The sequence below is a fragment of the Eptatretus burgeri genome, chromosome 2 (genome assembly GCF_056783735.1).
Source record: "Eptatretus burgeri isolate ZD-2024b chromosome 2, Ebu_testis_v1, whole genome shotgun sequence".
NCBI lineage: Eukaryota > Metazoa > Chordata > Myxini > Myxiniformes > Myxinidae > Eptatretus > Eptatretus burgeri.
Genome location: NC_140962.1, coordinates 112,179,670 through 112,197,392, shown reverse-complemented (window position 1 = coordinate 112,197,392; position 17,723 = coordinate 112,179,670). Strand labels below are relative to the sequence as shown.

Genomic DNA, 17,723 nt, shown 5'->3' with positions numbered 1-17,723 from the left:
ACATGTTACACACGTGGACATACAAACGAGACAACTCACGACTATTACATGATTAAAAATGCAGCCACTGAGGTTCGGGGAAGTGACGCAAGGAGTACCAGTGACGTCACAACAATCGCGGCACTTTTTTCACCACTTACATTGGGTGATTTGCCATTGTCTTCATAGCATTATTTGTCAGTGTTCTGTCGTTTTAAATGCTGAGCATCAAGCAAGGGTACCTTTTTAAAGTCTGATGTGAGTCAGCCAGGGTTCCAACCATGGACCTCCCAGACACAGAGAGGATGCTCTAACAGTCTAACCATTACACCACCCAGTCTGGTATCTGTAAGAGATCCATCAATGTGTTCTGTGTGAAAACTGTTTCATGCTTGGAAATGGAAAGATAACTGAATTTACCAATTTACAATGGAATAAATAACCGTTGTGTACAGGTTTGAGTTTACGAAAGTAAGTGGGGGTTCAGGAGGGGGAGTGGATGCAAATTATCGATGTAAATGTGTACCATATAGTGCCACTCCTGGTAGGAGAGTGTATTATAAGTCCCAGTGGTTTACAATACAGGTATTATAATATTATCTCCATGATAACCTGAAATAATTTAATCTACTTGGCCTTGGTGTACATGATGGTTGTGCTCTGCATGTGCCTGGAAATGTTCCACTAAGTTAGGATGGCCACCTCCAGCTTAGATTTTTAGCTTATCTGGAATTGGAATTCCATAAAAGGTTTGTCACTGTGCATTGCCCGTCCATCCGTCTCCTATTTCGACTTCTCCATCCAATCTGGCTGAAATTTGGCAATAATGTTTCGCTCCCGACTAGTGATGGGGATTGCAAAGCTCATTGCAGTCACGTGAATTTAAGTACGTCAAAATGGTGGGTTTAGTCAATTTTGGGGAAAAAAAATATCATGTAAATTCCTTCAAAAATCTTCTTCTGCAGACCCATCAGTCAGACTTCTACCAAATTTAGTTTACAATATTAGGCCAGGGTCCAGATAAGCCGTAGGTCCAGTGGTCCAATTTTTACTTTCACATGAAAGTGGGGAATTATCATAAGTAGGTGAATTATCATCGTGCTCATGCACTTCTGCATGGCCGCACAGAATAACTTGAAAACTGGATGTTATCGTGAAAAAGAAAACAAACTCTCGAAAGTTGTAAAAACCATTCTAAAGTACTGTATGCCAATTCCCTGTGTGATAGTGTCATGAAAACTGTAGTCATAGATGTGGGGTTGAATGGATTGAAACATCCGGGTCTTTGTTTGTTGGTTTGTGGGATGAAATGTGTTGAACCTTCTTTGTATTTGGGGTGTGCATTGGAACATTCTACTAAGTTGGGATGGTGACCTCCAACTTAAAATTGTCCCATGCCTGTCCCGTATGGAGTGGGTGTTTCTACTGATAATATATGAGCTCGACACCTCTCATATGTTGGTAGGATTTTGACTTCATTTTTGCCTGATAAGTTTGGTACGCTTTTCCAATCCACTCTTGGTGTTGTAATAGGGCTGAGTCTTTAGGCCTCTCACTCTCTCACCGCAGGCAGGTCAGTGGTCTTTCTGTCTACCGTCTCCTCTCCGATCTCGCCTCCCCCTGCTCTCTCTGCGATTTGTCCCCACCACATTTCCACAGGGCGCTCAAGGTCCACCAACAACCCCCTTCTGGTAAAACTATAAAAATCATGAATCACTGCTCACCACTCTTTCATTCCTCTTTTTTCCCACCTTTGGAATAAACTCCCTCACTCTATTCATTCCCATTCTTCCCTCCAGGCCTTCAAAACAGCTGTTCATCACCACCTCTTATCATCCCCCATCCAAATCCTCGATCTTTTTACCCCCGTTAATCCACTCAAGCCCACCTCCTTCAAATTCCCTGTTTTCCTTCCTGAAAGTCCCCCTGTAATGTCCATCTTGTATTCCCCATGTTGCAGATATGGTTCTGTGATGTCATTTGAAAATTGAGGTTTTTGTGTTGTATGGAAATTTTTTTTTTTAATTTTTTTATTTTTTGGCAAGCATTGAGTGTGTTGTGCCATGCTGTAAGTAACACTTCACTCAATTCTGTGCTTTTTATTTCCATAAACAGCACAAAATTGAGTGGTGTTTGTTTATTTATTTATTTATTTATTTATGTATCTTCTGCATTATTACCCCGTGCATACGACGTGAAAAGCAGGGTTAAGCAATAGTTTCACTTCTGTCTGTCCATCCAAAACCGTCCACAAACATCATTTTATGATCGAAGAACAACTTGATCTAAGTTCAGTGTTATATTTGGAAAGTGAATCGGAAAACAAACTTGTAGTTTTGCCATACTTTGGCTCTGAATTTGTCCCGATTGCACACACGCAGAGAGGAGCGAGATAATATTTTTACTCTTTCTGCCTGTCTGGCAGTCAAACAAAATTGAAAATCATTCCAAACAGGAAACTTACTGTTTTTCAGGATGTCCTAAAGGACATAAAGCGGGCACGAATAACTAATGTAATGTTTTAAATAAAGTAGTGGAAGAGAAGGCGCATAAATGGCGGTAAACTTCCGGAACTTTTTTTTTCAATGACGCAACCTTTAAAATCATTATTTTTATTTAAATTGAATTGTATACTTGAAAGCTTCATAGGGGTAACATGTTCTGTTAACTCTCTAGTTAGATTTGTTATTTTAACATACGTTTATGACAATGAAACTAATTTCATGCCACACTGTAGAGCCCTCATTTCATTCCTCCAAAACTATTGCTGTGTGTGTATGGAACATGTCTTTTGAACCACAGTTTAAAGGTGTTTCTGCTTTTTGTGAAATTGGCCGATTTATATAGTCATTGAAGTTGGAACGGTTAGCCTTGTGCCTTCTTTAGAGTTTATCTAAAGAACAGTCCTAATTCAAAGCAGGCCACAATGAGAGCTTTGTCTGCCATTGAACATGTCTGTCTGTCATTGTCTTCTTGGCTACAATTCCATGATTAAACAACCAGGGGCAACCATGCCCTGCAAAAAATGTTCGACAGAATTCTGTAGAATTTGTATTATCGTGTATTGTAGAATTATTGAGTTGTATAGAATTTATACAGAACTATTTTTCAGGGTGGATCTGTGAGTGGACAAAACTTCTGCTTTGTTTGGGCAGCAGAGATTGCATGAAAGGCAAATGAAAAACATACCAGTACCATGTTGTTGGGACTGTCACCATGTAAACATAATATGTAGACAGAACACTGGCCAATGTGTCATGGATAAAATCACAGCAGTGCACACCAGCAATTCCTTGTCCCAGTTTTCAATGGGAGCTGGCAGGATAGCCTAGGCCGTAGAGGTATGCACACTCACCTCTAAGCTGTCAAGCCTGGGTTTGAATGCTGACCCAGCTATAAACTGTCATCCCAATGTTTCACAGGCAGGGTGATTAATCAATGCGAGTGGTGACTCTTGGATGGAAGTTAAACTGGGCGTCCCAGATGCCAACGTTAGTTTGTGGATGTGAACAATCCCACGGTGTCCTTCGCAAAACGTAGGTGAATTATCATCTGCTCCCTTGTTAAAGCCAAAATTCCTGTCACTTTTAATCGACCATCGGACCTAGCCAGTCAGTTCATGAAAGACTTGGGTCAAAACTTCCCCGGCTGACCCCACAAGGTGGGAATGGCCGTTAAAAAATTATATATACTGTTGCGGGCCGGGGGCCGGTGGCGAAAACGACGGCTAGGTGGGGGAAGTTACATCGCCTCCCAACAGACTCCTGGAATTGTAGGCCTCACTCACGGATAACTCCGTGAGGCGGCGGGTCGCTTAACCGACTGTGGACGCCAATACCTCCACCACGTAGTGTAGGGTCTTTTGTCGAGAACCAATTTACCTAATTAACCACGCGGTGTCGTCTACTGGGGGAACCCCTCCCTGGGCACGTCTTGCTCGAACCCGGTCACTCTACCGACTGTGGTAGTGTTCCAACTACAGACGACCAACTCCGGTTCGGGTGCAGTCGAGCGGGAACTCTCAAAGCCGTGCCGGCTCGGATGAGCAGATTAACGGGAACAAAGACCCGGATAAAACTCAGATCCGAACCATGCTGGACCAATGAAAGAAAGGACAGAAACGAACTGGAACATTTCTACAATTGTTTTATTTACAGCAAGAAGGACACAGAGCAAGCTTATCGCAGATATACAGGAGATTTACAATGATCGAAAACACTTTTACAGTTGTATTTGGCAGACGGCACCACACACACACACACACACACACACACACACACACACACACACACACACACACACACACACACACACACACACACACACACACACACACACACACACACACACACACACACACACACACACACACACACACACACACACACACACACACGTGAATTCCAAGGAACCTCGCAGCCAGGGAGAGAGACGAGCTGGGGTCGCGGCTCGGCTGGGTACCAGCACGTTGGAGGGAGGGGTGCTCCGTGGTGCGGCATCTGCCAATGGTCGTGCAGCTCGGCCCGCAGTCACATGCGTGGGGCTCATGTCTGCGGAGGAACCCGAGCGGAGCAGGGCGGGGATCAGGTTCACGGACAGGACCCAGCGAGAGACCCTGTTGAGGTCAGGTGTCCTCGGTCGTTATCGGAATCGACCAGACGGATCGCTTCAACGAAGAACGGCCATGCACCACCACCCACAGACTCATGAAAAAGCTCTCAGTCTGTCAATCCTCCTCGCACACCGAACTCAAGACTCCAGCAAAACTCCAACGAATGCTCCAGTGAATGCAGAACTGAACTGAGCCTTTTGACTGAACTCCAACAAACGCGCGTCTCAGAGGGTCCCTTCGTAGTCCATCGACCTCCCTCAGCGGGGTGGGGCCTTGGTCAAAACTGACGTCACTGCCCGCCCTGATTGGACAGGGCCTCCATGGGTCCGCCCCTTCTGGGCGGAGTTTCGGTCATGCGGGAGCCTGCCCCCTCCACATGTGACTGCACTCGCCACAAAGGTACCTCACAAAGATTTCACCTCGGAAAGCGAGAAAAAGGTACTGTGGTTCAAATAAGAGGGGAAATAAAGATTTATTACCCTAACTAAAAAAACGTCGCAATGCACCCCTTCGATTTCCCACTATACACAAGGAGGGGTTCTGTCTACACATATACTTAACGGCATCACTAACTTCGGGGCACCTGTATACTTGAATGCATACGGTTCCTAGAACCGTAACAATACATATAGTGTTCTGGGTTGTCCCAGCCTTAAATGTTAATTCCATCCATTTAGCTCTCATCGAGTCATCAATATTCAATATGGTGACGAGACCTCAAGGAAGTATTGATTGAATATGATGTTGTGAATATGTGATACGATTGTGACTATGGCGATCACTTGAATATTATCAATTGCAGTATTTATTTTTTCCAACACGATTTGTTAACTTGCACTAGTCTAAGGTTCAGTGGAAGGCTCATAAATGTATTGCATGAAAGATAACATTACAATGCATGGAGTTTGAGCTTATTGTTCTGAGAACACTCAAACCACCCAGCAATATTGGCCTCTTAGTAACAATGCACGTCATTGAAACATACTGCACAGGAACAAGAAAAACAGAAATCAGACATTGCAGACCCTCGCCAGAACTTGTTTTGTGTGGTGCTTATGTACTAACTAAAACTGCCACTTTATAACTGCTGGTAGTGACGACTGGGTACCAAGATGCCCTGCATTGATCGGGCACTTGACCCTGACCCATGACGTTTATTATTATTCAATTGAATTCAGAATGGGATTAAAATAAATTGAATTCAAATCACGTGCAGGATGAAATAGGTACAGTCCTACATTGGAGTAATCAGAAGGAACATAAACAAGCAAAAAGTAAAGACTAATTCATTAGGACGAACCTGGATAGGATTTGCATTTCAGCTGCTAATCTGCTCCTTTCAAATCCATCCATGCACAGCCAAGAGAGCCTTATTCAAAAAAACAAAAAACATCAAATGTATAAAATAATTCTGCCTGCCATACCATGCATCTGATCAGGTTGAAATTTAAAATGTATATTCCTTATCATGACTAGATCATAATTGTAAATTTTCACATCGATCGATGAAGCAGTTCAAGAGAGAATTTTTGTAAGATTTTTGCTCAATCCAATATGGCTGCAAGACCATGCGACCTATCAATTATTCGTGAATACCCTGGTATCCCGAAGGCTTGGGGAACATTTGTATGGTTTGCCCTCGATCTGTTCAGCCGTTCTGGAGAAGTTTATTTTTAATGCGTTTTAGGGTAAATCCAATATTGCTGCCAAACCATGTGACATCTGACATCATGGATGTCAACGTTTAGTTCCTCATGGATAGGTAGTCATACTTGTAAAGTATCGCTTCAATCTGTTCAGCTGTATCGGAGAAGATGTTTGAACGTTTTTATATTAAAAAAAGAAAACAAAGCAATATGATTGCTGAACCACATGACCGATGATATCAATTTTTTTTTTCATAGTGATTTGATGGTGCATTCCACTTATGCAGTTATGATATCATAAGGAAGGCACCTATGGCATCATAAAAACTAAGAGGAATCAGAGATTGCAGACCCTCACCAGAACTAGGTTTGTGTGGTGTTGAGAAACGGATTAAAATAAATTCATTTCAGATCACATGTAAGACCAAATAGGTTCAGTCCTGCATTGGAGTCATCACAAGGAACCCAAACAAGCAAAAAGCAAAGATGAAGTCATCAGGAGGAACCTGGATAGGATTCAATTCCAGCTGCTGCTACTCCAACCTCAAACCCATCCAGGAACAGCCAAGTGAGCCTTTTTCAAAAATAAATAAAAAAGAACCCAGTGGATCAATTTATCCCAAGATGACCCTCATAAATTTTCATGCTGATCAGATGGAGTGTTTTACATATGCTATTATGATGTCATAATGAAGATGCCTATGGTATCATTTTTTAAAATCGCACTTATTCCCCATGAGGGGTACTTGCCATGTGCCAAGTTTCAATTTTTTCCTTGGTGTGGGTTTGGAGATAGAGGTCCAAAGTTTTTTCTTTTTTTCCAACATGGCTGCCACACAATGTGACCTGTGACATCATAATTATCATTAAAACATTCTACATGAGTAGTTATTCCTCTGGTGAAAATATCGTGTTAATCTGACAAGCGATTGCAGAGAACACACTTTCTGTGCGGACAAACAGACAAATAAAAAATCACTCGTAGAGTGACACTTGGCATAACAACAAAGAAGGAGGGCACTGTAGAGCCCATACCTCTGCCAGGCTGAACAGTTCATGTATTGTATCCCACTGATTGGCTGGGTCTGGGCCAAAATCTAATCTGCTTGTTCTCATCACCGAACCAACTCATCCACCTAGTTTTGTCATAACTCGTCCATAACTTTTTGAGATCGAATGATATATATATATATATATATATATATATATATATATATATATATATATATATATATATATATATATATATATATATATATATATATATATATATATATATATATCTATATAGTGTGTTAAAAAAAGTATCCAACCTTAATTTTTCATGCGTAAACAAATGGAGCAAGAGAGGCGTGGTTTGGTGCACGTATTTCGGCGATCCTAATTCGTATGCGTGAATATTTTCCCGCCTGCAGAAGCTGTCAGTCGCTGACAGACCGCCGATGAGTGAGGAAATGTAAGTGAGCGCCGTCGGATTTTCGTTTTTGACAAAATAACGGATCACTGTGATCTCATCGCCTGTGATCACTGTGTTGAAGAAGTTGGGATCGCTGTTCACAGTCTCCAGCATGTCCTGTGCGATCTCCAAACAAAGTTGCTTCTGCTCGATCGTTAGAAGCTTTGGCACGAACTTCGCTGAGATTCTCCTTAAGCCCAAATCCTCAGTCACAATGGAATGAACGGATCCAATGCTGACACCCACCTCGTCTGCAAGTTCTCTGATCGTGATTCGACGATCTTGCATCAGCAGGGTCCTCACTTGGTCAATGACGATCTCATTTCGGGATGTTGAGGGCCTTCCAGAACGTGCTTCACTTTCCACTGATGTGAGACCATCTTTGAAGCGGTTGTACCACTCTTTTATCTGTGTGGTGCCCATTGCTTTGTTCCCGAAGGCCTGTTGAATCTTGCGGATCATTTTCACTTGGGAATCGCCAAGCTTTACACAAAATTTGATGCAGTAGCGTTGTTCAAGTTTTTCCGTCATTTTGTCAAAAACGAAAATCCGACGGCGCTCACTTACACTTCCTCACTCATCGGCGGTCTGTCAGCGACTGACAGCTTCTGCAGGCGGGAAAATATTCACGCATACGAATTAGGAACGCCTACATACGTGCACCAAACCACGCCTACCTAGCTTCATTTGTTTACGCACGAAAAATTAAGGTTGGATACTTTTTGAACACACCTCGTGTCATATATATATATATATATATATATATATATATATATATATATATATATATATATATATATATATATATATATATATATATATATATATATATATATATATATATATATATATATATATATATATGTATGTATGTATGTATTGTTACGAATTTGGAATTCGATCGCACACAACATTCAGGTTCCTTTAGCTCAGATATGTCGATAAGTGCATGTCCTATAGATAGCTTACCTTCAATTGTTTAATGGGCAGAAATCGAATAAGTGCGCTGTGATTTAATTTAATAGTTAGGGAGCGATCACAACACAAAGGAAGACGCCCCTCCCTCTCTTCTGGGAAGAGGAAGAAGAGCCCTCCCGTCCCGTGATTCATGACGTAAGCAACTCCCTCACACCCGTGGTTGAGCGGTGGATGGAGCACGGGGACATGAGTCATGCCGGGAGTGGGGGAGGGGGCCGATAAGAATAAAGAAGAGATCCTCTGCTTTGTTCGGGCTGGCTTTTAGTAAGCTTCGGCTTCTGCTTGGCTCGGGTTAGGGTTGAAGGCTTTTTGCTTCGGCTTGGCTTTTCAGCAGACCTTCGGGTTCTGCTTGGCTCGGTTGGCTTTTTGGGCTCTAGCTTAGTTCTTCGAAGAGAGAGGCTTTGTTCATCGGAAGAGAGTTAAGCTAGTTGCTCGGCTCGGAGCTCTTTGTTCTCCGCTTGGCTCCCAGCTTGGTGCGACTCCTTGGCCTCATCTTGGAGGTGGTTCTTCGGAGAAGCGACGCATCGACGGGAAGGATCGGCACCTCGTCTCACCAGCACGTGTTCAGAAGCACAAGAGGATTCGCTGGAGCTTGGGAATGATCGCGGCTCATGGCGATTGGATCCAGCTCGCTCTCGCTGGAGCCCGGGTCCAAACAGCTTGAAGACCACACGAGGTGGGGAGGTTCGAGATAGGTTCTGGGTTTCAGCTCATCTGTCCTCAGTGTTGAAGTCCTTATTAAAGGCATCAGCCTCCATTTATTGGGTGTGTGTGTGCGTACGAGTGTCCGTGGCCCTGTCTAATAAGTAGGAAACTGTTAAGTGCCTGTGTTGTATTTGCTTTACATTTAATAATAGAACTCTGCTCGAGGTTTTTGCTCGTGTCTTTTTCCCCATCCCCCCATTCATTGCATGTCTGTGTATGGAAATAAATGTTCCCCATTCTTAAATGTCACCTGCTCATTGCGTCCCTTCCTCACATTGACTGCCATGGAACGTTCAGAATGTTAGCTGGTTTTTAACACCGATAAGATAATCGGGTCCGACGGGGCTTGGCGATATATATCTGCTCGGCAAACGGAAGGAGCTGCTTAAGCGGCTCGTTTTCGTGCAGGCTTCGTTGAGGTCTAGATCCCCGGCATTTCTGTCTGCGCGAATAATTAGGTACATCGATAATTCGGCAGTCGACCCTCTAGCGCATGGACAGAAGAGTTGGCTCATCTATGGTGTGGTTAACAACACCCGTAGCTGGGCTTCGGCGTTGATCTGGAAGCTACGACTGGATTGCTCGTTCGGTGGACACGCGGCCTGGATTGGGTTGAAAAGGTCGTGTGCGCGCCAAACTGGCAGAAATCTACAACAATATATATATATATATATATATATATATATATATATATATATATATATATATATATATATATATATACATATACTTCTTCTTCTTCTTCTTCTTCTTCTTCTTCTTCTTCTTTCGTCTGCTCCCGTTAGGGGTCGCCACAGCGGATCATCCGTATGATCCGCATCGTGATTTGGCACATGTTTTACGCCGGATGCCCTTCCTGACGCAACCCTGGTCGTCTCTTACGACACCGGGATATGGTACACCTATTTTAAACGGGGTATACACCGGCCCAGTATACTGGTACTCATTTCGCCGACCTCGGAAGGATGACAGGCTGAGTCAACCCCCTGGTGTATTAATTCAGTGGCCCGACGGGGCTTGAACTCAGGATCTTTTGGATTCCAAGTCGCTGCCCTAACCACTGCGCCAACACCAGGATATATATATATATATATATATATATATATATATATATATATATATATATATATATATATATATATATATATATATATATATATATATATATATATATATATATATATATATATATATATATATATATATATATATATATATATATATATATAATAGTTTTTGGCCCCATCCATTTTAGAAATTTGACCTTTTGACCTTAAAATTAATTGACCTGATAGGCAAATCCTGTTTAAATTTCAAGTCAATCAGATTAAAATTGAGGATTTTAGAAAGTGATACGAAGTTATTGACCTTTTGGCATATGCTGACCTCAAAAGCAATTGGTGGTTATATTCAGTGAGCTGATATGAAAATCCTGTTCAAGTCAAATTTTAAAGTCGATCTGATGTAAATTGACAATTTGTGAAATTTGGCCTATGGTGACCTCAAAATAATAGTTGGTTCAATTCATTTAAGCTGATATGCAAATGCTCTTCAAATTTCAAGTCATTCAGATAAAAATTTCGGATTTTGGAAATATCACCTTAGTGAAATAGACCTTGGGCGTCTATGCTGATCTTTTTGTGAATGTTGACCTGAAAAATAATTGTCTGTTTGAATTCAGTGATCTGAAATATATATATATATATATATATATATATATATATATATATATATATATATATATATATATATATATATATATATATATATATATATATATATATATATATATATCCTCTTCAAATTGCAAGTCAATTGGATAAAAATTAAGGATTTTAGAAATACTGACTTGTTGACCTTGGGCCAATGTTGACCTCAAAATAAGTTTGTTGAATTCATTGCGCTGAAATGCAAATGCTCTTCAAATTTGAAGTCGATCGGATGAAAATTGAGGATTTTAGAAATTCGACCTTTAAGCCTATCGACATCAAACACGGATGGAAATTGACAATTTTTGAAACGTGAAAAAGTTGACCTTTTGAACTTTTGACCTCAAAAATAAATAGGATTCTGTCAGATCACCAACTCTACCATTTGGTGAAGTTTCATGAAGATCAGTTTGAAATTGTGACCTGTAAGCGATTTAAAGGTGAGCGGACAGACAAACGGAAGCGATCAACATAGTTGTGAGAAAAAAAAAAAACAATTGCCAAGTAACAAACAGACAAACGGACCCAAATGCAATACCCTCTCCTCTGGCGAGGGTAACTTGCAAACTTAAGTATGGCAGAAATGTCTGGTTCTTCTGCAGTTATTCCTTCAAAAAGGAATATTCTTCTTTTGACATGTTTACACCATTTATACCAATTTAACATTTCTTACCTTTTGAGACCATCTTCTCTGACACTGTTTAGCTTGTAGTGCAATAACGATCACTTTTGTAAATGCATGTACTGGGGTGAAACTGGTTTTGATCTCGTGTTTAGCTCTCACACAAGCAGGATATTGAACCGTGGTGGATGCCATTACCCCACACGTTTGAAGTGAAAAGCGAGGTTAAGCAATTGGTTCACTCTGTCTCTCTGTAAACATCAGTTTATGATCGAGGAACAACTTAATTTCAATTATAATTTAACAGGCAAACAAATATTAAATGTATATTTGTTGGAAAAATTACGCACCCAGAATGGGAATCAAACCCAAGTCCTCTGATATCCTCTGGTAAAGAGCATTGGTATGGTTTACCTGAGGACCTGGGTTTGATTTTTCCCATCTGGATGTGTAATTATTCCGTCATATACATTTAATATTTGTTTGCCTGTTCAATTATAATTGAAATTAAGTTTTATATGCATATGTGTGAAAAATTACGCACCCAGGTCCTCTGGTATTTTCTGGTAAAGAGCATTTGTATGATTTACTTGAGGACCTGGGTTTGATTTCCCATCTGGGTGTGTAATTTTTCACACATATGCATATAAAACTTAATTTCAATTGAATGTTATATTTTGAACATTAATCTGAAATCACAAACCAGTAGTTTAGCAGTATTTTGGCTCTGAATTTATCCCAATTGCATTTGAACAGAGATGAGTGAGATGGTTTTTAAGCTGTGAAGCCACTTGAGTATTTATGCATGTCCTTCCTTCCATCTGTCCATCAAAAATGAAGAAGACGACCCTTTCTAACCCACCGTATTTAATTCTAAGGGGTTCTAAAGGGTGAATCTAATGGCTTTCATTCATTTCTAGGCTTTGCCTATTTCATATTAAAAATGCCAAGCTGAACCGCCTCCTTCGGACACGGGTCGGATTTTTTTTTTTTTTTTTTTTTTTTAAGTCTATCTGACTGTCTGGACTTTCAACAAAATTGAAAATCGTTCCAAACACTAAACTTACTGTTTTTAAGGACATGATAAAGAACACAAACGGGCACGAAGAACTCATGTAACGTGTTAAATAAGGTGGTGTAAAAGACTCTGCATCAACGGCAGTAAACTTCCAGGAATTTCTTTTTCCTGCAACCTTTAAAATCTTTATTTCATTTTAATTGAATTATATACTTAAACACTATAGAACACAAATCACCTTGTTGGCACTTTCTAAAACCTTTCATTCAGCAGTATTTGGGCAAAATATTACACCATTTTACATCGTCTCGACCAATCAAATTTGCTGCCCGCAGACCCTGCCCATGTCTTTTGATTCTTCCTTAGACTGTGGGGTAAAGTGATCTGTGAACTCTCTAGTTTGAATTGCAATGTCTTTAGGATTTTATGCATGAACCTCATCAAATTGAGTTTTGTGTATCAGCCCTTCCAAGAAAAGGAGGTGAGAGCATCATTTCACCACAATGCATGTAGCACAATCAAAATGCCTAACCACATAAAACATCAAAGGCAATGACATACAATGGTTTGGTCTTTTTCGTTTGTGGGATGCTTCAGATGAACCTGTTATATGACTCATTCTTTGATCCAGTGAAAATGTGGCAAGGTCTAGGTGTAGTCTGAAGCAATTACCTTTTTGATGCTGTCTGCAATACTCATCGGGGGAGTATTTAATTTAGTCAGCATTACCATGTATATTTTTTGAGGGAATGTCAAAGGTACCATAACTTGTATAAGATGATAAGTAAAGGGCTTTGGGCCATAAGTCTGGAAAAATCCCCTAAACCTCTTGTAATCTTTAGTTGAATGGATGGAGGTTGCTTTCCTTTTAGGACCTCATTTGTCAACCACTGTGATCACTTTGCTTGCCTGTAAAAGTTAAATGATTAAAGTTAAAAATAAAAAAAGCAGGTGTACAAAGAATCATACCATGACACTACCATTATTTAAAGATATTGAATGGGTCATTCTTTTGCATGTTCCCTTTACCATTTTAGGACATTATAATAGTGATTATATAACGTGTGTGAAATTGATCTTTCTTTGTTCCCATCTTGTTCTTTCAGGGCTACCCAAATCCAGACCTACTCATGGGACAATGCACAGGTTATCCTTGTAGGTAACAAGTGTGAAATGGAAAACGAGCGCATTGTCAGTGAAGAGCGTGGACGCGAACTTGCTGAACAGCTCGGTGGGTGAACTAATTGGTATGGTACAGTGTGGTAGTTTGTGTTCTGACAAACCTATAATTTCATACAGTGGAGAAGCTTAGTAGTTAAATTATGCATTGTGTAGAGTGCTGAAGTGAGAATATCATAAAATGAGAACAGCACTAAATAGAGCGCACCACGCTGCCAGGCTAAACAGTTTACGTTTTGTATCCCACTGAAAGGTCAGATCTGCATCTGGACCTGAACCAAAATTGAATCGCATTGTTCTTGTCACACACCCAACTCGTATACCATGTTTTGTCCACATGATTTTGAAATATCATGTTATATATTGTTTTTGGTCCGATCTCTCAATTGTGAAGAATCACTGAAAAATATTATCGTATTTGGATCCGGATCCACATCTTCAGCAAAATCAAATCATTTCGTCCTCATCACACACCTAACCTGTCCACTAAGGTTCATCCAAATCGGTTCATAACTTTTTGAGATATCATGCTTACAGACAGACAAGCAGGGGTGAAAACACAACCTCTATCCGTCTTCGGTGGCGAAAGTAATTAGGCAGAGGAATCGATGGGCAAAATGGAATGCTTGAATTGTCCTTACTTAAAAGCTCAGGTTCCCAATCCCTCTCTCACTGTTAGAAATCTTCCTCCCATTCTCTGGAGTAAGCGAGCTATTCACCTACATCGGTGAAATATCTCTGCACGTCATCGAAAACTTGTCCTGATGGCATCAGTACATTCGTCTTCAAAGCCTGTAGAGCTGAGCTATTTCCTCTTTCACTATTCTTCTGCAATCCTTCTTGGGGAGATCTCTTACCATCACACTAAAACCTTTGGCTTGCATCATTCTCATCCAAAAGGGCACCAAGACAGACCCTCTGAATTACAGACTACTTAGCCGCCTTCTCATGATCAGAAAGGTAATGGAACCGACTGTATAATCTCAGCCAACCTCACGACTGACCTTTTCTCCAACTGATATCTGAGCAATGATAAATTTGGCTTCTGCCTTGGTCACTCCACACTAGACATTCTCCGACTAACTCAGTAATAGATGGTTTCTTTGAATATCAAGGAGGATGTCACATCAGTCTCACCAGCAATCCCTTGAGCATTTAACACTCTCTGGCAACCAGCCCTGGCCAGTAAACTTTCTGCCAATGACCTCCGGTGTGCTCTCCTGTTTTTTTGGCGCATTTTTCTTCCTGCCCATAAGCAATATGCAACCCTCTGGCATAATACGTCGTGCTCTAGCCTTTAATGCTGGTTCCCTGGGTCGTAACCTTATCTCTAGTTATATTTCTGAACGCCTGGCCTCTTTGGGAAAATTCTCCATAGATATTCCTTTAGAGATGACCCCACTCTGTGCCAGAAGCTCTTCCGCACCTTTGACAGGCAAGCTCTGGCTGCATCTTTGTCTAACAATCTTAAGAAAATGAAAAATAGTGAATCACCTTGGATTTGTCATTCCAAGCCTGAATGAACTCGTGCTCACGTGCACATGCACACAACATAAAGCCTTCCAATTATTTTCTACGACTAACCTCTGCCTAAGGTTCAGACTTTGGAATTGCTTGGATGGGCAGTTTGCTATCATCTTTCTGAGACTGATCAGGTATGTAAGCTGGCTGGCTTCCAGGACAGGGGTGTCTTGGAAAATCCACAAAACTAAGCCATTTATTGGCTGCTCGCATTACCTGAGAGTAGAAAGTGGAGCCATGGTGTATGTTTTCTGCCATAGCTTGATGTGTTGCCAGATCTCAGCTTATGCTCTTGCGGGTTATGGAATCCAAGAGCCTTGAGTGTAATTGTAGTCATTCTGCAGTGTAGGCTCTGCTCCTCCCATGACAGACAGGTTGGTAGAGTCGGAGTTTTTCTTTATCGTTGTCATATGTGGTCTTGTCCCACTGGCTTTCTCATCCATTCATCCAAGTCTCACCAGCTCCTATTTGCTCAGCAGGCAATCTCTACTTAATTGCCTTGCCCAAATATTAGCTTACTTGCAAACATGAACAAGGAACTCTGGGCGGAGAGGGGAGGATCGTAGTGAGGTAGGCACACTGAGAGCCCATGGTGTTTGTCTTTTTTAGGTTGGGTGAAGGGGGTTATTGGTTGAAAAATGAACAAATTCCGACAGCGCATTTACCTTTTGACTTTTTTGAGACCCTCTTACCGACATCACAATCACTTTGATGGGAAGGTCATATCTGGGGCTTATCGATGCACAGGATAAGTTTAAAATGACATTTACTATTAATCATGTTTGTCAGCCTGGTGTTGGCTGAACGGTTGAGGTGGCTGGCTTTAGATCTTATGTTCAAGCTCCTGCCGTTGAAATATCACCAGGTGGGTTGACTCAGCCTGTCTTCCTTCTGAGGTTGGCAAAATGCGTACCAGCTAACTGGTAATGGGGGCACTGCATCAGCGGCACAGCCACACCTCCAGAAAATGATGCAGCCAACAACCACAGGCTGCATATGAAGCAAAAACAATCATGTTTGGGGGGGGGGGTGCTTGGAGTGAGGTTGTATGGGTTGTGAGTGCCGTTGATATAGGTATATATATATATATATATGTTATTTCTGTTGACGTTTCTCCTCTGAAATTGTCGCCACTTTCGGCATGCGGGTGGTCTGTGGTCTAATGAACAGCATAGGCTATTTGAGATCGTGCCAGATGGAGAGTTTTGGGAATTTTGGGCGATATATATTTTTAATTTTTACATTCGTTTGCATGGCGACATGTGACGTCACCGCTGACAGGCGCAATGACGTCATAACTTCTTCGGTCATTCACTGACGTCATTACGTCTGTGGTCGACAGACCACTGAGAGGTGTAATTGCCACTCCGAGAAAACAGCATCTGCAATGTAAAACCCTCTTCTGCACATGCTGACTACCTCAGAAGGTGAATTTGACACAAAAAATGTAACAAGAAACATTGTATTTAAATAAATTCGATAAATCACATTGTGAACACTGGATATAACCCAGAACCTATCTCGAACCTCCACACCTCGTGTGGTCTTCAAGCTGCTCGGACCCAGGCTTCAGCGAGAGCGAGCTGGATCCAATCGCCGTGAGCCGCGATCCTTCCCGGGCTCCAGCGAATCCTCTCGCGCTTCCGAACACGTGCTGGTGAGACGAGGCACCGATCCTTCCCGTCGAAGCGTCGCTTCCTCGAAGAACCACCTCCAAGATGAGGCCAAGGAGTCGCACCAAGCCTGGACCCAAGTGGAGAACAAAGACCTCCGAGCCGAGCAACCAGCTCAACCCTCTTCCGATGAACAAAGCCTCTCACAACACGAACCGAGAACAAGAAGCAACCACCAGCAGCTCGAGCCGAGCAACCAGCTCAACTCTCTCCCGATGAACAAAGCAGCCGACTCTCTTCGATGAACCAAGCCAGAGCCCAAAAAGCGAACCGAGCCAAGCAGAACCCGAAGGCCTGCTGAAAAGCCGAGCTGAAGCAAAAAGCTCTCCAAAAAGCCTCAACCCTCGCCAAGCTGAAGCCGAAGCTTGCTGAACCAGAACGCCTTCAACCCTAACCCGAGCCAAGCAGAAGCCGAAGCTCACTGAACCAGCCAAGCAGAACCCGTAGGCCTTCTGAAAAGCCTTCAATAAGCCTCCAAAAAGCCTCGACCCTAACCCTCGCCAAGCAGAAGCCCAAGCTTACTCAACCAAAAGTCTCAACTCTCGCCAAGCAGAATCTGAAGGACTGCTAAAAGCCAAGCCGAAGCAAAAAGCCTTCAAAAAGCTTCTTCCCGAACCCGAGCCAA

General features: G+C 41.9%; 1 protein-coding gene across 1 annotated transcript in view; it reads left to right on the top strand.

Annotated features, from left to right (window-relative positions):
• Nucleotides 1–17,723, top strand: part of LOC147032849 (ras-related protein Rab-3A-like) — a 97,125-nt gene that overhangs the window by 42,100 nt on the left and 37,302 nt on the right. Inside the window, exon 4 of the mRNA XM_085870786.1 lies at nt 13,832–13,956. Within this exon, the coding sequence (XP_085726912.1) occupies nt 13,832–13,956 (125 nt within the window). The remainder of the gene's footprint in view (nt 1–13,831; nt 13,957–17,723) is intronic.